This window comes from Ylistrum balloti, unplaced genomic scaffold (genome assembly GCF_031769215.1).
Source record: "Ylistrum balloti isolate Yb309-2 unplaced genomic scaffold, AGI_CSIRO_Ybal_v1 Utg369648, whole genome shotgun sequence".
In the NCBI taxonomy this organism is placed as follows: Eukaryota; Metazoa; Mollusca; class Bivalvia; order Pectinida; family Pectinidae; genus Ylistrum; species Ylistrum balloti.
In genome coordinates, this window is record NW_026781905.1 from 195,166 (window position 1) to 215,351 (window position 20,186).

The following is a 20,186-nucleotide window of genomic DNA, read 5'->3' on the forward strand; positions in this document are numbered from 1 at the left end:
GGTAATGTTGTACATGCTAGTACACATTAAAAATAAATGTATAAAAATATTATAATATTGTATGATTGAAATACCAATTGACAGGAAAACAAGAATTGAGGTATTTGTTGTTATTGACAGGGGTCCATACATGTGAAGCCACGCCTTGCCAATCTGATGACAACCAGTGAGATTTATTGTCAAGCATGTTCTAATATGTTTGGTGATTCAACTTCACAATGGAAAGGTAATTACAAGATAAGTGTATTAACTGTTTTGACTCCACGATGAACAGGAAATGTATCACTATGGAGTTAACTCCGTGGTGAACAGGAAATGTACCACTGTGGAGTTAACTCCGCGGTGAACAGGAAATGTACCACTGTGGAGTTAACTCCGCGATGAACAGGAAATGTACCACTGTGGAGTTAACTCCGCGATGAACAGGAAATGTACCACTGTGGAGTTAACTCCACGGTGAACAGGAAATGTACCACTGTGGAGTTAACTCCGTGGTGAACAGGAAATGTACCACTGTGGAGTTAACTCCGCGGTGAACAGGAAATGTACGACTGTGGAGTTAACTCCGCGATGAACAGGAAATGTACCACTGTGGAGTTAACTCCGCGGTGAACAGGAAATGTACCACTGTCGAGTTAAGTGTCTGTATTTTGACCTGATATGGGAAAGTTTTGCCATTTTAATAATATAAAGCTCAAAAATATTCATTTAAGCATTTTTCCAGTTTGTTTTCCTGTAACAATTCACTGCTGAAAGATGCTTTCAACAAGGGTCTAATAGTTACCATTTACAAGATGTTACTAGGGTCTAATAGTTACCATTTACAAGATGTTACTAGGGTCTAATAGTTACCATTTACAAGATGTTACTAGGGTCTAATAGTTACCATTTACAAGATGTTACTAGGGTCTAATAGTTACCATTTACAAGATGTTACTAGGGTCTAATAGTTACCATTTACCTAAGTTGTTACTAGGGTCTAATAGTTACCATTTACAAGATGTTACTAGGGTCTAATAGTTACCATTTACAAGATGTTACTAGGGTCTAATAGTTACCATTTACAAGATGTTACTAGGGTCTAATAGTTACCATTTACAAGATGTTACTAGGGTCTAATAGTTACCATTTACAAGATGTTACTAGGGTCTAATAGTTACCATTTACAAGATGTTACTAGGGTCTAATAGTTACCATTTACAAGATGTTACTAGGGTCTAATAGTTACCATTTACAAGATGTTACTAGGGTCTAATAGTTACCATTTACAAGATGTTACTAGGGTCTAATAGTTACCATTTACAAGATGTTACTAGGGTCTAATAGTTACCATTTACAAGATGTTACTAGGGTGTAATAGAGTTACTATTTACCTAAGTTGTTACTAGGGTCTAATAGTTACCATTTACAAGATGTTACTAGGGTGTAATAGAGTTACTATTTACCTAAGTTGTTACTAGGGTCTAATAGTTACCATTTACAAGATGTTACTAGGGTGTAATAGAGTTACTATTTACCTAAGTTGTTACTAGGGTGTAATAGAGTTACTATTTACCTAAGTTGTTACTAGGGTGTAATAGAGTTACTATTTACCTAAGTTGTTACTAGGGTCTAATAGAGTTACTATTTACTTATGTTGTTACTAGGGTCTAATAGAGTTACTATTTACTTATGTTGTTACTAGGGTGTAATAGAGTTACTATTTACTAAGTTGTTACTAGGGTGTAATAGACATAAACAACTTCATAATGATAGGTAAATAACTGTCTATTTGTATTACAGGACACTGGAGTATAATACAAGTACTGAGCAGAAAAGGGATCTATGTCGGAGAGAATGATGATACTGAAGTCACAGAGACAATCCTGATGAAAAACGCTCCATTTCAGACTGTAAGTATTGTTGTAGGTCACAGATAATGATAAATTTTGTCACAATGACTGAACAAGTATTTCTGTAGGTCACAGATAATGTTAAATTTTGTCACAATGACTGAACAAGTATTGTTGTAGGTCACAGATAATGTTGTTTATTTTGTCACAAAGACTGAAATATTGTTGAAGGTCACAGATAATGTTTATTTTGTCACAATGACTGAACAAGTATTTCTGTAGGTCACAGATAATGTTGTTTATTTTGTCACAATGACTGAACAAGTATTTCTGTAGGTCACAGATAATGTTGTTTATTTTGTCACAATGACTGAACAAGTATTGCTGTAGGTCACAGATAATGTTGTTTATTTTGTCACTATGACTGAAATATTGTTGAAGGTCACAGATGATATTGAATTTGTCACAATGACTGAACAAGTATTGCTGTAGGTCACAGATAATGTTGTTTATTTTGTCACAATGACTGAAATATTGTTGAATGTCACAGATAATATTGAATTTTGTCACAATGACTGTGCATTGCTTTTTGGCAATAAAAATTGTAGAAAATATGATCAAATTGGAATAAAATTGAGGTCTCGAGTACACAAAAATTATTGAGAATAATGTACTAAAATATGATAATTTCAATAATTGGAGGAGTCATTGTTGTGGAAGCAACAGAAAATGCTCAGAATATGTTACTGTTTAATTTGTATATTGTGATTTCAGAATGCCCACCTGTCCTTAATAGATGCCCTTTTGATGGCCTACATCAGTGAAGTTGTCAGTGTAGAGAGGATTGTACAGGCTGTCAGGTGAGACAGAAACATTTCACTGATATACACATTACCACTGCAGAAAGTCAAGTAGATATGATACATTATACAGTTATTGACTTGGATTGCGGGCAATAGATGATCTGTTGTCCGAAACCCAAGCCAATAACTGTTTTGTTATATCCTTCACAAAGATGACGTATTTTCTCCTCCGATGCCAGACCGAATCTGTCTGTGTCAATAGGCCTACTGGTTGCCATTTTGTTGTGCAGACGATAAGAGAAGATAACTCTAATGTAAACAAAACATCGTTATCACTCGGACGTTCTCGTATGTTTCCGTAAAGCGGTCAACAATCGTGGTCAACAGTCAATTTTAACAGTCCATTTGGACCGGTGAACAAAACAGTTAAACTTTTGACATTTCTTTCTCTATATAAGTATGTAGGAACTGAATCTACAGGGTAGAACAAAATCTTTTATTGAAGTTGACATAGCATTGAAACTGAAACTACAATAGATGTATTTGGTCGTTTTTCACCAGATATAGGTTGATTGAATAAATCCTTTCTGCGAGGATCTTTAGTTCCTTTACATTAAATAAGCTATGTTTAAATCCATAAATGTTTAACATAATTAACATATCTCTTTTAATCTTAACTTTTAAAACCTCGATATACACATCATTTGGCACGAGATTCAGAAAGTTTCTCTGAGAAAACTTCCTCTCGATAATAATGAAAACATAACATTAAAACATTAAATTTATTAAGAATTACTTTGCAGGGATATCAAAACAGATCAAAATTAATAAAAGTAGGTCCCTGCGAAGGGGGTTCTACTGAAAATACAAAACAAGTGTTATGCAAAGTTCAGAGTTTATTTTAAAGGTAGAATGAATGTAGTGTATAGTCATTAAAGGCATTACTGTGTAGTCTGAATAGGACGTATACATGTGTATGTCTAAAGGATTTTCAGACTTCAATTCAGCAACGATCACAAATGAGGGCAAAATCACAAAAGTAGAATTTCAACAACTTTCATTTTAATACAAACACGTCACCTTGTTTTTTTCTCAGAGAAGTTAATTTTTACTATCTGTATTTATAAATATTCTGTTTGATTTTCAGTGAAAGTTGCATATATTAGGGCTTCAACATCATTTTTGAATATTTCAGGAAATATACGACATTCAATGCATCCAGTGAGCTTCCCAATGATGCATATGATGCTCTTGTGTTCTGGACGAATAAGATTTGTGTAGCTGTGCAGCTTATCCTGGACAAAAAGGCCAAAGGGCAGGCTGACCAAATCATCCAGGGCGAGTCCCAACAGAGGGTATGGAATTTTGTTGTCTGTAGTATAGTAAGCTTTTATATTTGTTTGTAACATATAAACTAGTAATGTCTTATGGTTATGGCTAACGGTTGATCACAGGGATAAAATTTTGTGGTTTTTCAGAAATTTAGAATTTTGTTGGCACTTGATTTTTAAAATGTGCAATAAACAGAAAAATCAACTAATACTGAAATTCATATCAATTTTTATGTGTTTTCTCGGACATACGGCATCTCGGACATACGGCATTTGTTAAGAATACTTATGAAATCAACAGAAATGAAAACAACCACGATGATTTTACAGTTGTAGCTTCACCAAGGGTACTGAATTAATATTGCATTTGACATTACAAATTTATTTGTTAATAACATACAAATTAAAAAAAATGTCACAAAAAGTTTTAGCATTTGAGTACCTGACCACAGAAAAAAACATGCTGAGCACTTGTATTCATTTAAATATGCCACCCCATCCCACTGGTATATAATTATTAGTATAAAACTCAAGATGTAAACATTCAGTTTTTGATTTTTGCCACAAACGAATTCAATGATCAGTTGGGACACAAATGAATTGTTTCAAAATTTAATAGTTAAGTTCTAATCTTTAATAAATTGATTTTGTGAGTCAACTTTTGTTCTAAAGTTATGGGATATCAAGTTGTTTTGATGTTCCAACCTGTGTAGTTGAAGTACTTAAGTCCACTGTATCAATAATGTCAGATTCCACTGCAGCTGGGAAGACTTAAGATCAATCAAAAACTACTTTTACAATGCAGAAATTTTATGGCTAATCAATGACAAAATAGAAATAGACAATTTACTATCCTATCATGCCTTCTTCCCACATGTGTTGAAGAAGATTGTTTAGTTGCACAAAAATAGCTTTTGTAAGTATTTTTTATTTTTAAAATACTGCATCTGGGCCCATATTCATGAAACCATGCTCATACTCAAGCATAGATTTTGTGCTCAAGCAAACTTTTTTTATAATTCACATAAATCATATAAAATAATACAAATGTTAAATATAAACATTGAATATAACTTTGACTTGAAGTCCTTTCAAAATTATTTTTTAATCTTTGGCAAAATCAGCCTTATTTATTAATTTTAGCTTAAACAAAACATAAGGCTTGAACACAAAATTCATGCTTGAGCATGCAAATGGTTTCATGAATACTGGTCCTGATGTCATCTCTGAAAAGTTGATCATGATCTAAAATCTTGTAAGGAAGTAAATATTTTGATGTTTTTTACGATAGGTACGAATTGTGAGCAAGTCTACGCCGAGAGAGTCTGTGACTGTGCCTGTGATGGAAGATTTCCTCAGCGATGTAGGGGATGGCTGTTCTCTAGCCACACTCATCAGCTTCTACTGTCCCACAGCACTTAAGTTTGATGGTAATTCATTTTTACAAGTGATACAGAATATTCTGCTTAAAGAAAAAAATTGACCAATCAGAGAGCATTTATATGTAAACAAACCAATCAGAGAGCAGCAATACTGAAAAAACTGACCAATCAGAGATCATTTATGTAAACGGACCAGTCATAGAGCAGCAATACTGAAAAAACTGACCAATCAGAGATCATTTATGTAAACTAACCAGTCATAGAGCAGCAATACTGAAAAAAACTGACCAATCAGAAATCATTTATGTAAACTAACCAGTCATAGAGCAGCAATATTGAAAAACTGACCAATCAGAGATCATTTATGTAAACTAACCAGTCATAGAGCAGCAATACTGAAAACACTGACCAATCAGAGATCATTTATGTAAACTAACCAGTCATAGAGCAGCAATACTGCTGAAAACTTGCGTAAGTTGTCTTTTCTGTTGTTAAAATATATCTTTTGACTTAGTATGTAGTTTTATATTGAGTAACATATCTGTTTATATAACTTCCTTATTTTTCCTCTGATGAGCTTAAGGGGGCAGTACACAAATTCTAACTTTATATACAACCAAAACACATGAAAGAGTTGACCTGTTTATTACATACAGAGGCAAAGTGTGGATAACACATATTGCAACACTTAAATATATAAACTACTCATTGGTGTATCAGGGGCTACTCACTCAAACACTAAACTAATAAACATAATTAAATCTGCAAAGTTGCCTCCTTAGCTTATTGAAGGAGGCCAGGAAAGAAAGAAAACTTGATTGAAACGTAGGCCATGTAGCTCTTGAGTGATACAACATAACTGAAGGCTGAGTAGAACAAAAACTTGACTCCTGAGCGATTCAGGATAGACTAAGTTAGATCTCCTGAGCGATTCTGGAGAAGATGGTCAAGGAAATCTTAAGCGATTCAAGATAGACCAAGTAAGACCTCCAGAGTGATTCTGGAGACGTATTGTCCACTGCCCCTAGGTCTTGAGCGATACAAGATAGTGCAGTATGCAGCCAGTCTTGACTCCTAAGCGATTTAAGAGCCACAAGACCTGCTGTTGGGCGATTCAAGAGAGGACAAGTAAGAGAAACTTAACTGATTAACAATGTAAGAGAATTAGACAAACATGAACAATTTATCAACAAAATAAAGCTAACAAAAGTATTTGGGGTAAAACTCTTGGAAGAATTTCCACCTTTCCACTGGTACAAAATGATTATTGAAGTACAAAAATATAAACGAAATTGATACAAAACTGGATACTACAGAAAGTAAAAGGTGTCGCTGGGGAGGTGGATAGGTAAGCGAAAACAAAGTACACAAACACCCTCCAGAACTTAATGGCTGAAGGGGAGCTGATACTACAGAAAGTAAAAGGTGTCGCTGGGGAGGTGGATAGGTAAGCGAAAACAAAGTACACAAACACCCTCCAGAACTTAATGGCTGAAGGGTAGCTGATACTACAGAAAGTAAAAGGTGTCGCTGGGGAGGTGGATAGGTAAGCGAAAACAAAGTACACAAACACCCTCCAGAACTTAATGGCTGAAGGGGAGCTGATACTACAGAAAGTAAAAGGTGTCGCTGGGGAGGTGGATAGGTAAGCAAAAACAAAGTACACAAACACCCTCCAGAACTTAATGGCTGAAGGGGAGCTGATACTACAGAAAGTAAAAGGTGTCGCTGGGGAGGTGGATAGGTAAGCAAAAACAAAGTACACAAATACCCTCCAGAACTTAATGGCTGAAGGGGAGCTGATACTACAGAAAGTAAAAGGTGTCGCTGGGGAGGTGGATAGGTAAGCAAAAACAAAGTATACAAACACCCTCCAGAACTTAATGGCTGAAGGGGAGCTGACAATAAAACATATCCTTCTAGGGGATAATGCTGATTGGTTAAAATCCCTATCTTATTTGCATAAATGCATGGGAGTAGAGAACATGGATGCAGGAATTACCATACATAAACAAACTTGAAAAAGCTAGCAAGTAGTAAGGTAAACAAAATATTAAAGCATAACAAACATTTACGTGAATACACAAATATATACCTGGAGCACGCTGCTGAATGAGCTGTTGTATATAAACTATAATGTAACATTAATGTACCAGCTTGTGTTAGAACAAAGTAATAACATTTCTAATTTTATGGAAGAGCAATTTATATGTCTAGGACTATTATCAGGTATCAAAACCAGATAAATATGATGATTAAAAGAATATTGTTTTATCATTAAATCAAACAAATTGTATTTACAGATATTTGTTTGAAGTCCAGCATTGGGATAGCTGACTCGTTATACAACTTACAGCTGGTCAAGACTTTCTGTGATACATATATACCGGGCCGATGTTTCCTGCTGACCTACGAAGACTTCCTGTACACCAGTGACCGTCTCAAACAGAATCTGTATGTGATGCTAGCAGAGCTTTTTTATTGGCTGGAGGTGCAGCAGCTAGACTGTGTAGCAAAGTGTCCAGGGGACTCCCTCAAAGGAGAAGGTATGTTTTTAAAATGTCACCAACACCAGTCTAATAGCTGTTAGAGGTTCCCTCCCACTGTCCTGGTGAAATATTTCGAGTACCTCTAAACATGGTTTTCTCTAATCTGATATCAACAGAAAAGTATTACAGTTCTTGGTATGAGGCCACTCTCACAATAAAGACTTGTACACTTTTATGATACTGTTCTGACTTCTTATCCAAATGATGTTTGAATTTCAGTATTCAACCTACATGGAGATTAGGGAACAATTTTCAGAATTGTATGAACCACAAGTTGAACTACTTTTTCATTCATTCTTTTAAGGAAAAGATTATGGTTATTTTCATTCACTTGGTTCCAGTGATAAGCCCATGCTGATCTTTCCTATTCCCTCATTGAATAATTATTAAATCTTTCTGGTGAAATCCAAATCCACTGTCCCTACCCGTCACTTCTTTAAAATGTAAATTAGTTAAGATGTCATTGGTTTCATTATTGTTTATTTGATGCAGAAAAGGGTTTATTCAGGATAAGTTGTAAGTAATGCATCAGTAAACAGGATATTGAAGAAGGGAGATTGAAATACGTTGATGTATTTTACAGTGCTGAGACCTTCCACAGCTAAGATGTTGAGTAGTGCGGGTATATCTAACCTTCCCATCAGTAATGTCACCAAACAGAGTTTCCAGAAATCACCATCAGATGATATAGGAGTGGGAATAATAGGGTCAGGGGTCGGCGTTCCTCCACGTCAACCTCTCCTCCACAAACGACTCCAACAACAGCCTCATTATGGCAGCGGTCCTATAGAAACTGATTCCGCCCATGGTAAGTCATACTGGTTTTATTGTAACCCCACTCCCTCTCCACTAGTTTTATTGTAACCCTACCCATCCCCCACCAGCTGTTTTATTGTAACCCTACCCATCCCCCACCAGTTTTATTGTAACCCTACCCATCCCCCACCAGCTGTTTTATTGTAACCCTACCCATCCCCCACCAGCTGTTTTATTGTAACCCTGCCCATCCCCCACCAGTTTCATTGTAACCCTACCCATCCCCCACCAGTTTTATTGTAACCCATCCCCCACCAGTTTTATTGTAACCCTACCCATCCCCACCAGCTGTTTTATTGTAACACTACCCATCCCCCACCAGCTGTTTTATTGTAACCCTACCCATCCCCCACCAGCTGTTTTATTGTAACCCTACCCATCCCCCACCAGCTGTTTTATTGTAACCCTACCCATCCCCCACCAGCTGTTTTATTGTAACCCTACCCATCCCCCACCAGTTTTATTGTAACCCTACCCATCCCCCACCAGCTGTTTTATTGTAACCCTGCCCATCCCCCACCAGTTTCATTGTAACCCTACCCATCCCCCACCAGCTGTTTTATTGTAACACTACCCATCCACCACCCTACCCATCCCCCACCAGCTGTTTTATTGTAACCTTACCCATCCCCCACCAGTTTTATTGTAACCCTACCCATCCCCCACCAGCTGTTTTATTGTAACACTAACCATCCCCCACCAGCTGTTTTATTGTAACCCTACCCATCCCCCACCAGCTGTTTTATTGTAACCCTACCCATCCCCCACCAGCTGTTTTATTGTAACCCTACCCATCCCCCACCAGTTTTATTGTAACCCTACCCATCCCCCACCAGTTTTATTGTAACCCTGCCCATCCCCCACCAGTTTTATTGTAACACTACCCATCCCCACCAGTTTTATTGTAACCCTACCCATCCCCCACCAGTTTCATTGTAACCCTACCCATCCCCCACCAGCTGTTTTATTGTAACCCTACCCATCCCCCACCAGCTGTTTTATTGTAACACTACCCATCCCCCACCAGCTGTTTTATTGTAACCCTACCCATCCCCCACCAGCTGTTTTATTTTAACACTACCCATCCCCCACCAGCTGTTTTATTGTAACCCTGCCCATCCCCCACCAGTTTCATTGTAACCCTACCCATCCCCCACCAGCTGTTTTATTGTAACCCTACCCATCCCCCACCAGCTGTTTTATTGTAACCCTACCCATCCCCCACCAGCTGTTTTATTGTAACCCTACCCATCCCCCACCAGCTGTTTTATTGTAACCCTACCCATCCCCCACCAGCTGTTTTATTGTAACCCTACCCATCCCCCACCAGCTGTTTTATTGTAACCCTACCCATCCCCCACCAGCTGTTTTATTGTAACCCTACCCATCCCCCACCAGCTGTTTTATTGTAACCCTACCCATCCCCCACCAGCTGTTTTATTGTAACCCTACCCATCCCCCACCAGCTGTTTTATTGTAACCCTACCCATCCCCCACCAGCTGTTTTATTGTAACCCTACCCATCCCCCACCAGCTGTTTTATTGTAACCCTACCCATCCCCCACCAGCTGTTTTATTGTAACCCTACCCATCCCCCACCAGCTGTTTTATTGTAACCCTACCCATCCCCCACCAGCTGTTTTATTGTAACCCTACCCATCCCCCACCAGCTGTTTTATTGTAACCCTACCCATCCCCCACCAGCTGTTTTATTGTAACCCTACCCATCCCCCACCAGCTGTTTTATTGTAACACTACCCATCCCCCACCAGTTTTATTGTAACCCTACCCATCCCCCACCAGTTTTATTGTAAACCTACCCATCCCCACCAGCTGTTTTATTGTAACCCTACCCATCCCCCACCAGCTGTTTTATTGTAATCCTTCCCATCCCCGTCCAGTTGTTTTATTGTAACCCTACCCATCCCCCACCAGCTGTTTTATTGTAACCCTACCCATCCCCCACCAGCTGTTTTATTGTAACCCTACCCATCCCCCACCAGCTGTTTTATTGTAACCCTACCCATCCCCCACCAGCTGTTTTATTGTAACCCTACCCATCCCCCACCAGCTGTTTTATTGTAACCCTACCCATCCCCCACCAGCTGTTTTATTGTAACCCTACCCATCCCCCACCAGCTGTTTTATTGTAACACTACCCATCCCCCACCAGCTGTTTTATTGTAACACTACCCATCCCCCACCAGCTGTTTTATTGTAACCCTACCCATCCCCCACCAGCTGTTTTATTGTAACACTACCCATCCCCCACCAGCTGTTTTATTGTAACCCTACCCATCCCCCACCAGCTGTTTTATTGTAACCCTACCCATCCCCCACCAGCTGTTTTATTGTAACCCTACCCATCCCCCACCAGCTGTTTTATTGTAACCCTACCCATCCCCCACCAGCTGTTTTATTGTAACCCTACCCATCCCCCACCAGCTGTTTTATTGTAACCCTACCCATCCCCCACCAGCTGTTTTATTGTAACCTACCCATCCCCCACCAGCTGTTTTATTGTAACCCTACCCATCCCCCACCAGCTGTTTTATTGTAACCCTACCCATCCCCCACCAGCTGTTTTATTGTAACCCTACCCCTCCCCCACCAGCTGTTTTATTGTAACCCTACCCATCCCCCACCAGCTGTTTTATTGTAACCCTACCCATCCCCCACCAGCTGTTTTATTGTATCTCTTACCCATCCCCCACCAGCTGTTTTATTGTAACCCTACCCATCCCCCACCAGCTGTTTTATTGTAACCCTACCCATCCCCCACCAGCTGTTTTATTGTAACCCTACCCATCCCCCACCAGCTGTTTTATTGTAACCCTACCCATCCCCCACCAGCTGTTTTATTGGACCTCTACCCATCCCCCACCAGCTGTTTTATTGTAACCCTACCCATCCCCCACCAGCTGTTTTATTGTAACACTACCCATCCCCCACCAGCTGTTTTATTGTAACCCTACCCATCCCCCACCAGCTGTTTTATTGTAACCCTACCCATCCCCCACCAGCTGTTTTATTGTAACACTAACCATCCCCCACCAGTTGTTTTATTGTAACCCTACCCATCCCCCACCAGCTGTTTTATTGTAACCCTACCCATCCCCCACCAGCTGTTTTATTGTAACCCTACCCATCCCCCACCAGTTTTATTGTAACCCTACCCATCCTCCACCAGCTGTTTTATTGTAACCCTACCCATCCCCCACCAGCTTTTTTATTGTAACCCTACCCATCCCCCACCAGCTGTTTTATTGTAAACTACCCATCCCCCACCATCCCCCACCAGCTGTTTTATTGTAACCCTACCCATCCCCCACCAGTTTTATTGTAACCCTACCCATCCCCCACCAGCTGTTTTATTGTAACCCTACCCATCCCCCACCAGCTGTTTTATTGTAACCCTACCCATCCCCCACCAGCTGTTTTATTGTAACCCTACCCATCCCCCACCAGCTGTTTTATTGTAACCCTACCCATCCCCCACCAGCTGTTTTATTGTAACCCTACCCATCCCCCACCAGCTGTTTTATTGTAACCCTACCCATCCCCCACCAGCTGTTTTATTGTAACCCTACCCATCCCCCACCAGCTGTTTTATTGTAACCCTACCCATCCCCCACCAGCTGTTTTATTGTAACACTACCCATCCCCCACCAGCTGTTTTATTGTAACACTACCCATCCCCCCACCAGCTGTTTTATTGTAACCCTACCCATCCCCCACCAGCTGTTTTATTGTAACCCTACCCATCCCCCACCAGCTGTTTTATTGTAACCCTACCCATCCCCCCCAGCTGTTTTATTGTAACCCTACCCATCCCCCACCAGCTGTTTTATTGTAACCCTACCCATCCCCCACCAGCTGTTTTATTGTAACCCTACCCATCCCCCACCAGCTGTTTTATTGTAACCCTACCCATCCCCCACCAGCTGTTTTATTGTAACCCTACCCATCCCCCACCAGCTGTTTTATTGTAACCCTACCCATCCCCCACCAGCTGTTTTATTGTAACCCTACCCATCCCCCACCAGCTGTTTTATTGTAACCCTACCCATCCCCCACCAACTGTTTTATTGTAACACTACCCATCCCCCACCAGCTGTTTTATTGTAACCCTGCCCATCCCCCACCAGTTTCATTGTAACCCTACCCATCCCCCACCAGTTTTATTGTAACCCTACCCATCCCCCACCAGCTGTTTTATTGTAACCCTACCCATCCCCCACCAGCTGTTTTATTGTAACCCTACCCATCCCCCACCAGCTGTTTTATTGTAACCCTACCCATCCCCCACCAGCTGTTTTATTGTAACCCTACCCATCCCCCACCAGCTGTTTTATTGTAACCCTACCCATCCCCCACCAGCTGTTTTATTGTAACCCTACCCATCCCCCACCAGCAGTTTTATTGTAACCCTACCCATCCCCCACACTACCCATCCCCCACCAGCTGTTTTATTGTAACCCTACCCATCCCCCACCAGCTGTTTTATTGTAACCCTACCCATCCCCCACCAGCTGTTTTATTGTAACCCTACCCATCCCCCACCAGCTGTTTTATTGTAACCCTACCCATCCCCCACCAGCTGTTTTATTGTAACCCTACCCATCCCCCACCAGCTGTTTTATTGTAACCCTACCCATCCCCCACCAGCTGTTTTATTGTAACACTACCCATCCCCCACCAGCTGTTTTATTGTAACCCATCTCCACTACTTGTAACCTCCATCAGTCTGGAGTATGTATGTCTAAGGTTGGGTTGGTGTGTGGGCTGAGATACGGTGGGGTGGAGTTGAGGGATGGATTGCTTGACTGACTTCTAGTAATCAAACTACATCTCTTGACAACAAGTTATGGATGAAATGTCTCTATCATTGCTTTAATTTTAATATATTATTTATGTTTTATAGATGCTCAGATAAAACAGGAGCCAAAACCAGTACGACGTTCCCAGTCACTTAGTGGACAAGAGGAGAGAGACACGATCCGTCAGTCTGTTATAGCTTGGCAGGACACTCACCATCCTCAAAGGTAATTATCTATATACAAGGAACATGAAGAAAGCGAAAGTGAAGTACATATTTAGTAAACTATAAATAGAAAGTGAAAGTACGCATTTAGTAAAGTTCAAGTAGAAAATAAAATATATTCGAAATGCACGGTACATCTAATGAAATACATGTAAAAGTGAAAGTACATAGTTAGTAAACTATAAATAGAAAGTGAAAGTACATCATTAAAATACATGTAGAAAACTTAAGCAAGTATTCTGTGAACTACATGATTTATGTAAATAAAGAGACGTCGAGGAAATATATATAAAAAAGTGAAAATATGTGGAATAGATTACATTTAAGATCAAACTCTATTGACTAAATATAAGTTTTCTTCTTTTGCAAATTATAATTTGGGAAACTGACTTTTACATGAAAATCCACATTTTTTGACATGATCTGTAGAGAGAATAAATTTTGATCAGGTTGCAGAATGTTGAGTTGTAAATTGTTTTTGAATTATTCTTATTCAGTGAATGCATATTTACAGTATTACCCCAGGTATATTGAAAAGTAAACCATGAACTAGGATAAACCAGGAATAGAAATGACATAACCTGAACAACTATGATAACCTTTATATACACTACAGACTGTACAGTTATTCACATGTGAGAATTCTGTTCGTTGTGCTCGTGTGGCTAATCAATTTTAAACAACAGGAATAGGGCCTACCTTGGTTTATATGTAATTTGATCACAAAACAACAAAAACAATGGAATGAATTCATTTCATTCATCTGGTTCTAATTCCACCATAACTGTGGTTGGGTAAAAATGTACACACACATAAAATTGATGAGTACAATTAACATTACTGAAATCCGTTCGCAAACATTTGTGTGCAGATTGCGAGTTTTCAGGACTATCGGCCACCAGACTATCTAGGGTCCACTGTACTATGTTGTCTTGTAATAAGCCCACCCTATAGCTTTGAGTCAGCGGTGATGTTGGTCCCCGGGGCTTATTGTCTTGTAATAAGCCCACCCTATGGCTTTGAGTCAGCGGTGATGTTGGTCCCCGGGGCTTATTGTTTGTAATAAGCTCACCCTATGACTTTGAGTCAGTGGTGATGTTGGTCCCCGGGGCTTATTGTCTTGTAATAAGCCCACCCTATGACTTTGAGTCAGCGGTGATGTTGGTCCGCGGGGCTTATTGTCTTGTAATAAGCTCACCCTATGGCTTTGAGTCAGCGGTGATGTTGGTCCCCGGGGCTTATTGTCTTGTAATAAGCCCACCCTATGACTTTGTATTAGAGGTAAAGTGTCAGTCACAAAGCAAGCCATACTTTTATCCCTTCACTAATCATATTACACATTGATTGAATATTATCCAGACAACCTGCTGGATTAGGTTATATGGATATATTTAAACAATTAATTCTAGTTACCTTGTTAGACTGAAAGATGACATAGTATTGGGAGTGATTTTAGTTGAATTTCCCTTTTGTATGTTTAAAATGACTTTTTTTGTTTGTTTTGTTATATTGTTTTTTTTTTTTTAAATACAATATTAATATTTTGCTTTGTTCATCTAACCAGTGACCCTGGACGACAAAGCAAGCAAAGTACTGGGACCAACAGTCTGCTAGCCAATGTCAGTATCGACAGTGACCTGAATGACAGTTTCTCAGACGACCGCTTCAGTATGGACCTGGGTGATATTAGCGAGAGTAACACACCACCTCCAACATTGTCACATGACCTGTCCTCTGCAGCATCACATTTACGAAACCCTGATCATCCAGACTATATGGAACTTCAGAGTGTAACGTCCGGTGCCACTACGCTCCGGACGTCACATTCAGAGGATGTGAATGTCTCTCAGGAGTTTGGTGTCAAGTTTGACAAAATGGAATCTGCCAATAGTGGAAGTGTGGAACCTTTACTTCCAGCAAAATTACGACCAGCAAAGGAGAAGTCCAACCACCACAGTAAAGAAATGGAGAGAGGAGATAGAGAACGTCGCAAACCAATGTCGCCACCAAAAGGCAACGCACCAACAAGAGGTAGTCTGACCTCTAGTTTTATAAGTGACAGTAGCGACAGTTCTCTACGGGATGTTGTGACCCCGTTATCTGAAGGTCAAATATCAGATCGTAGTGACTCTCCCCGTATACCAACGTCGACACAACAACCAAATTATGCTGCCTTTACTGTACAGACTGAATTCTCTCAGAGGCAGCCGGACAGGATGCAGGGAGATTCAAGGTCAGATTTTGTTAAAACCAGTTACACTGTATCAGATCAAGCTTACACACCGGAGATGGCTCGGGCGGCCGGAATACCAGTGGTCAGTGATAGTAACAGCAATTCTGTTCTACAGCGATGGGGCTCTCGGGAAGGAAGTATAGCCAGCAGTCGAAGTTCTGGGGACTATTCCGATCACGAATCACACAAAATTCATTGTGATCATAAAGACAGAGAATCGTCTGGTTCTCGTACTGCAAAGAAAATTACAACATTAACAAAATCTTCTTCTGGAACAGATAAATTCATTATGCAAAACAAACCTTTTGTGATAAAAACTCATACGCCACCTGTGGGTGATCAAAAGTTAAGTAACACTACAAGTTTTGCTGAGATAAAACGTATGAAACAGAATGTTGGTAAAGTAGATAACTCTGGATTTGTGTATATGATAAAAGGCCAGGATCCTGTGGAAACAAAGAAATCCACACTACACACTAACTCCCAGAGACCTGACAGGGCTAGTAGACCAGAAAAGAAGACTACATTTGCTGCTCTGCCAAATCAAATGACATGGCAACAGACATCGCAGCAGCAGTCGGAGCCAGTACTTACTACAGGTGACAATGCTCATCTGGAAAATGGAGAAGCAGTCGGGGCAGGAGCATCAGACATGCTTCAAATTCGTCTCAAACTGGAAGAAAAACGTAAAATGATTGAGAAAAAGAAACATCGTATGGAAGCTCAACATCAAAAACTGCGTCAGAGGATGGGAAAAACGGCATTCTTACAAGTCATTCAAAAGCCAAGTGCTGATAAACCTGAAGACGTTGTGAACGGCCGCATTCCTGATGTAGGAGTGGGTAACTATAGTAGTCATACGCTTCCAAGATCAACTTTTAGTTCAACAGTGGACAGTAATCGTCCAAGATCACTTGACCGTGAAACAAGGTCGCTAGATCGTGACATTCCTAGCACCAGAACTGTACTTGATAGGCAAGGTCAAGGGGATGTTACAAGTGAACGTGGCCAACAACGGCCGTTTTCACGAGAGGGGATACAACAGACAATAGAAAATGTTCGTAAAAAGTGGTTTCGGGATGATGATGTATTAACTTCGTCGTCTTCAATGGCTGAGACTGAACAGGACCCAGATGGTCGTTCAAGGAGAATATCCTCACCTAGTCCCCATCACAGGATGTCCTTGTCAGACCAGAGGATGTCACAAAGCCCTCCACAAAGAATGCTGATGTCAGAAAGTCCTCCACAAAGGACAATGGTGTCAGGGAGTCCTCCCCAGAGAGCGGTGGCTTCAGAAAGTCCTCCACATCCATCAGAGGTAAGACGGCCTCAAGATGCTAAACAGGAGGACCCAAAACAATACAACAGATCTCTTGACAAATTAAATCAGAGCTTGGTTGACCTCCAGGGGGAAATCAGTCGTCTCAATCTACAACAGGGTCAACTCAAGTCCATGAAAGTGAATGCTGCAACAACAGGGTCTGGTCATGAACGTACTCATGATAGATCATCAGCATCTCCTCACAGAGGACAAAGTGAGCGAACAGCCACGCCTCCTAGGCCTGAGTCGGTCAGTGGGCATGTGGCTAAGTCTGATGGTAATGTAGACATACAGACACCAGAGAGGCTTGCACAGGGTAGTGCACAACATCCGTCGATTCTACAGCATCAAGATGCGGCCCTTCCCACACCAGAGAGATTAGCTAAGGCAGGGAGTGAGTATGCCCAACATCCAACGTCTCTTCAACAGATTCCAGGTTATCAACAACACCAGCCTAGTGGGCTTCCTATGGGGGTGTACACCTGCCAGAACCAGTATGTAAACATGCCTCAACCTCCTGTGATGTACTCTGGGTACCATACCCAGCCAGCCCCTCCATACCCACCACAGCAGTTCCCTCCCACACCTCCACATGGATATCCTCCGTCCCCAGCTTTCCCCCAACAGTTCCCTCAGCAACACATGCCCCCAGGGTCTCAGTTTGGTGTACCCAGTGTATCCTCTCCTCACTATGGTATGGGCATGCAGACGTTCCAGCCTCCTCCTCCTATAGCTTCTACATACACTGTACCCTCGTATCCGGGCTACACCAGTAGTGCTAACTCTCTTAGCAATGTACCTAGCCATGTGGGCGCCCAGCCGTATAATCCAACTTCTGTCGCTAACATTCCATCAAGTACTGTTACACCTAGAACTGATAGTCCTGCCTTACAATCAGACTCGGCAACATCTTCTGGCGATCCTAAAGTGACCAAAACAGAAATAACACAACAGGATCATGTGAATGTAAAGAACACTACATCCCAGGAGGATCGCTCGGATGATGGTGGTAATGTTATGGGACAAAATGGTGGGTTCTTTGTGTCATTTGGTGATGGATCTCCGAAGAGAACCAGACCTGCATTAGGAAAGGATCGGAGCCGTAAAGACCAGCATCATCCTCTAGCCAATCAGGACAGTGTACCATCTAGTCAGACTTCCTTAGTGCCACCTGGTGGTCAAACTCGGGATCGTAGTTCAGTGTCGCCTCATCGTGCCAAATGGGACATTCCATCTACATCAGCAAATGTGTCACAGCCAGGCATGGGTGGGTCAGCTTATGACCCACCTGTTGTACCAACAGAGCCACCTATTGGATTTGAGATTGAGCCTGAAAAGGATTCTCAGGAACAGGTAAAATATTAGTCTCAATAAAACATGTAAGATATAAGTATGGACCTGACAGGTAAGATATAAGTATGTACCTGACAGGTAAGATATTAGTATGTACCTGACAGGTAAGATTTAAGTATGGACCTGACAGGTAAGATATAAGTATGTACCTGACAGGTAAGATTTAAGTATGGACCTGACAGGTAAGATATAAGTATGTACTGACAGGTAAGATATAAGTATGGACCTGACAGGTAAGATATAAGTATGGACCTGACAGGTAAGATATAAGTATGTACCTGACAGGTAAGATATAAGTATGTACTGACAGGTAAGATATAAGTATGGACCTGACAGGTAAGATATAAGTATGTACTGACAGGTAAGATATAAGTATGGACCTGACAGGTAAGATATAAGTATAGACCTGACAGATAAGATATAAGTATGTACTGACAGGTAAGATATAAGTATGGACCTGACAGGTAAGATATAAGAATGTACCTGACAGGTAAGATATAAGTATGGACCTGACAGGTACGATATAAGTATGGACCTGACAGGTAAGATATAAGCATGGACCTGACAGGTAAGATTTAAGTAATGAAAGGTAAGATATAAGTATGGACCTGGCAGGTAAGATATAAGTATGGACCTGAGAGGTAAGATATAAGTATGTACTGACAGGTAAGATATAAGTATGGACCTGACAGGTAAGATATAAGTATAGACCTGACAGGTAAGATATAAGTATGGACCTGATATAAGTATAAGTATGTACTGACAGGTAAGATATAAGTATAGACCTGACAGGTTAGATATAAGTATGGACCTAATAGGTAAGATATAAGTATGTACTGACAGGTAAGATATAAGTATGTACTGACAGGTAAGATATAAGTATGTACCTGACAGGTAAGATTTAAGTATGGACCTGACAGGTAAGATTGAAGTATGTACTGACAGGTAAGATATAAGTATGGACCTGACAGGTAAGATTGAAGTAATGTCCTGACAATATTATGTTTGTACATGTATTAAGCGGACAGGTAAGATGTCAGTGTTGAAATGTTATTGATAAATGACTTTTCTGTGTTGAACTCTTTAAAATTCTAAAACCTTTGCTAGTCATTGAACGCTTGCGAGAAAGGGGTACTGGAAAGTTATCAGACTTTATGTATGTTTGTGTTTGATCATAGCATCAATCAACATCGATATTGATGTTCAAAATGTTTATGAATACAGTAATAATTGATTCTATCCACTTGTATGATTAGCTGTGAATGAATCACCTGATTATGTAAAACTAAGATGTAATGATATGGATACTGTTTTCTTTATCAATGAACATTTATGATTCAGGCAATGTTATACCGTATGAAATATCTATTGGTAACAATGTCTGTAATACCCTTCTCCTCCCCAGACAGATCTTTTCCAGACTGCTGCTAATATTCTGGACTGATTTCAATGAAACTAAGCAGGGGTGTTATGTGTAGATGTGCAAATGTACATGCAAGGGGCTTTTAGCTTACCTGGCCCT

At 40.5% G+C, this 20,186-nt stretch overlaps 1 protein-coding gene across 1 annotated transcript in view; it reads left to right on the forward strand.

The window, feature by feature from the left end:
• The window catches only part of LOC132556058 (calmodulin-regulated spectrin-associated protein 1-like), a 54,816-nt gene that overhangs the window by 14,478 nt on the left and 20,152 nt on the right, over window positions 1-20,186 (forward strand). Inside the window, exons 3-11 of the mRNA XM_060220453.1 lie at window positions 121-232; window positions 1,780-1,892; window positions 2,607-2,692; window positions 3,831-3,990; window positions 5,258-5,396; window positions 7,652-7,894; window positions 8,481-8,660; window positions 13,641-13,748; window positions 15,333-18,664. Of these exons, the coding sequence (XP_060076436.1) occupies window positions 121-232; window positions 1,780-1,892; window positions 2,607-2,692; window positions 3,831-3,990; window positions 5,258-5,396; window positions 7,652-7,894; window positions 8,481-8,660; window positions 13,641-13,748; window positions 15,333-18,664 (4,473 nt within the window). The remainder of the gene's footprint in view (window positions 1-120; window positions 233-1,779; window positions 1,893-2,606; window positions 2,693-3,830; window positions 3,991-5,257; window positions 5,397-7,651; window positions 7,895-8,480; window positions 8,661-13,640; window positions 13,749-15,332; window positions 18,665-20,186) is intronic.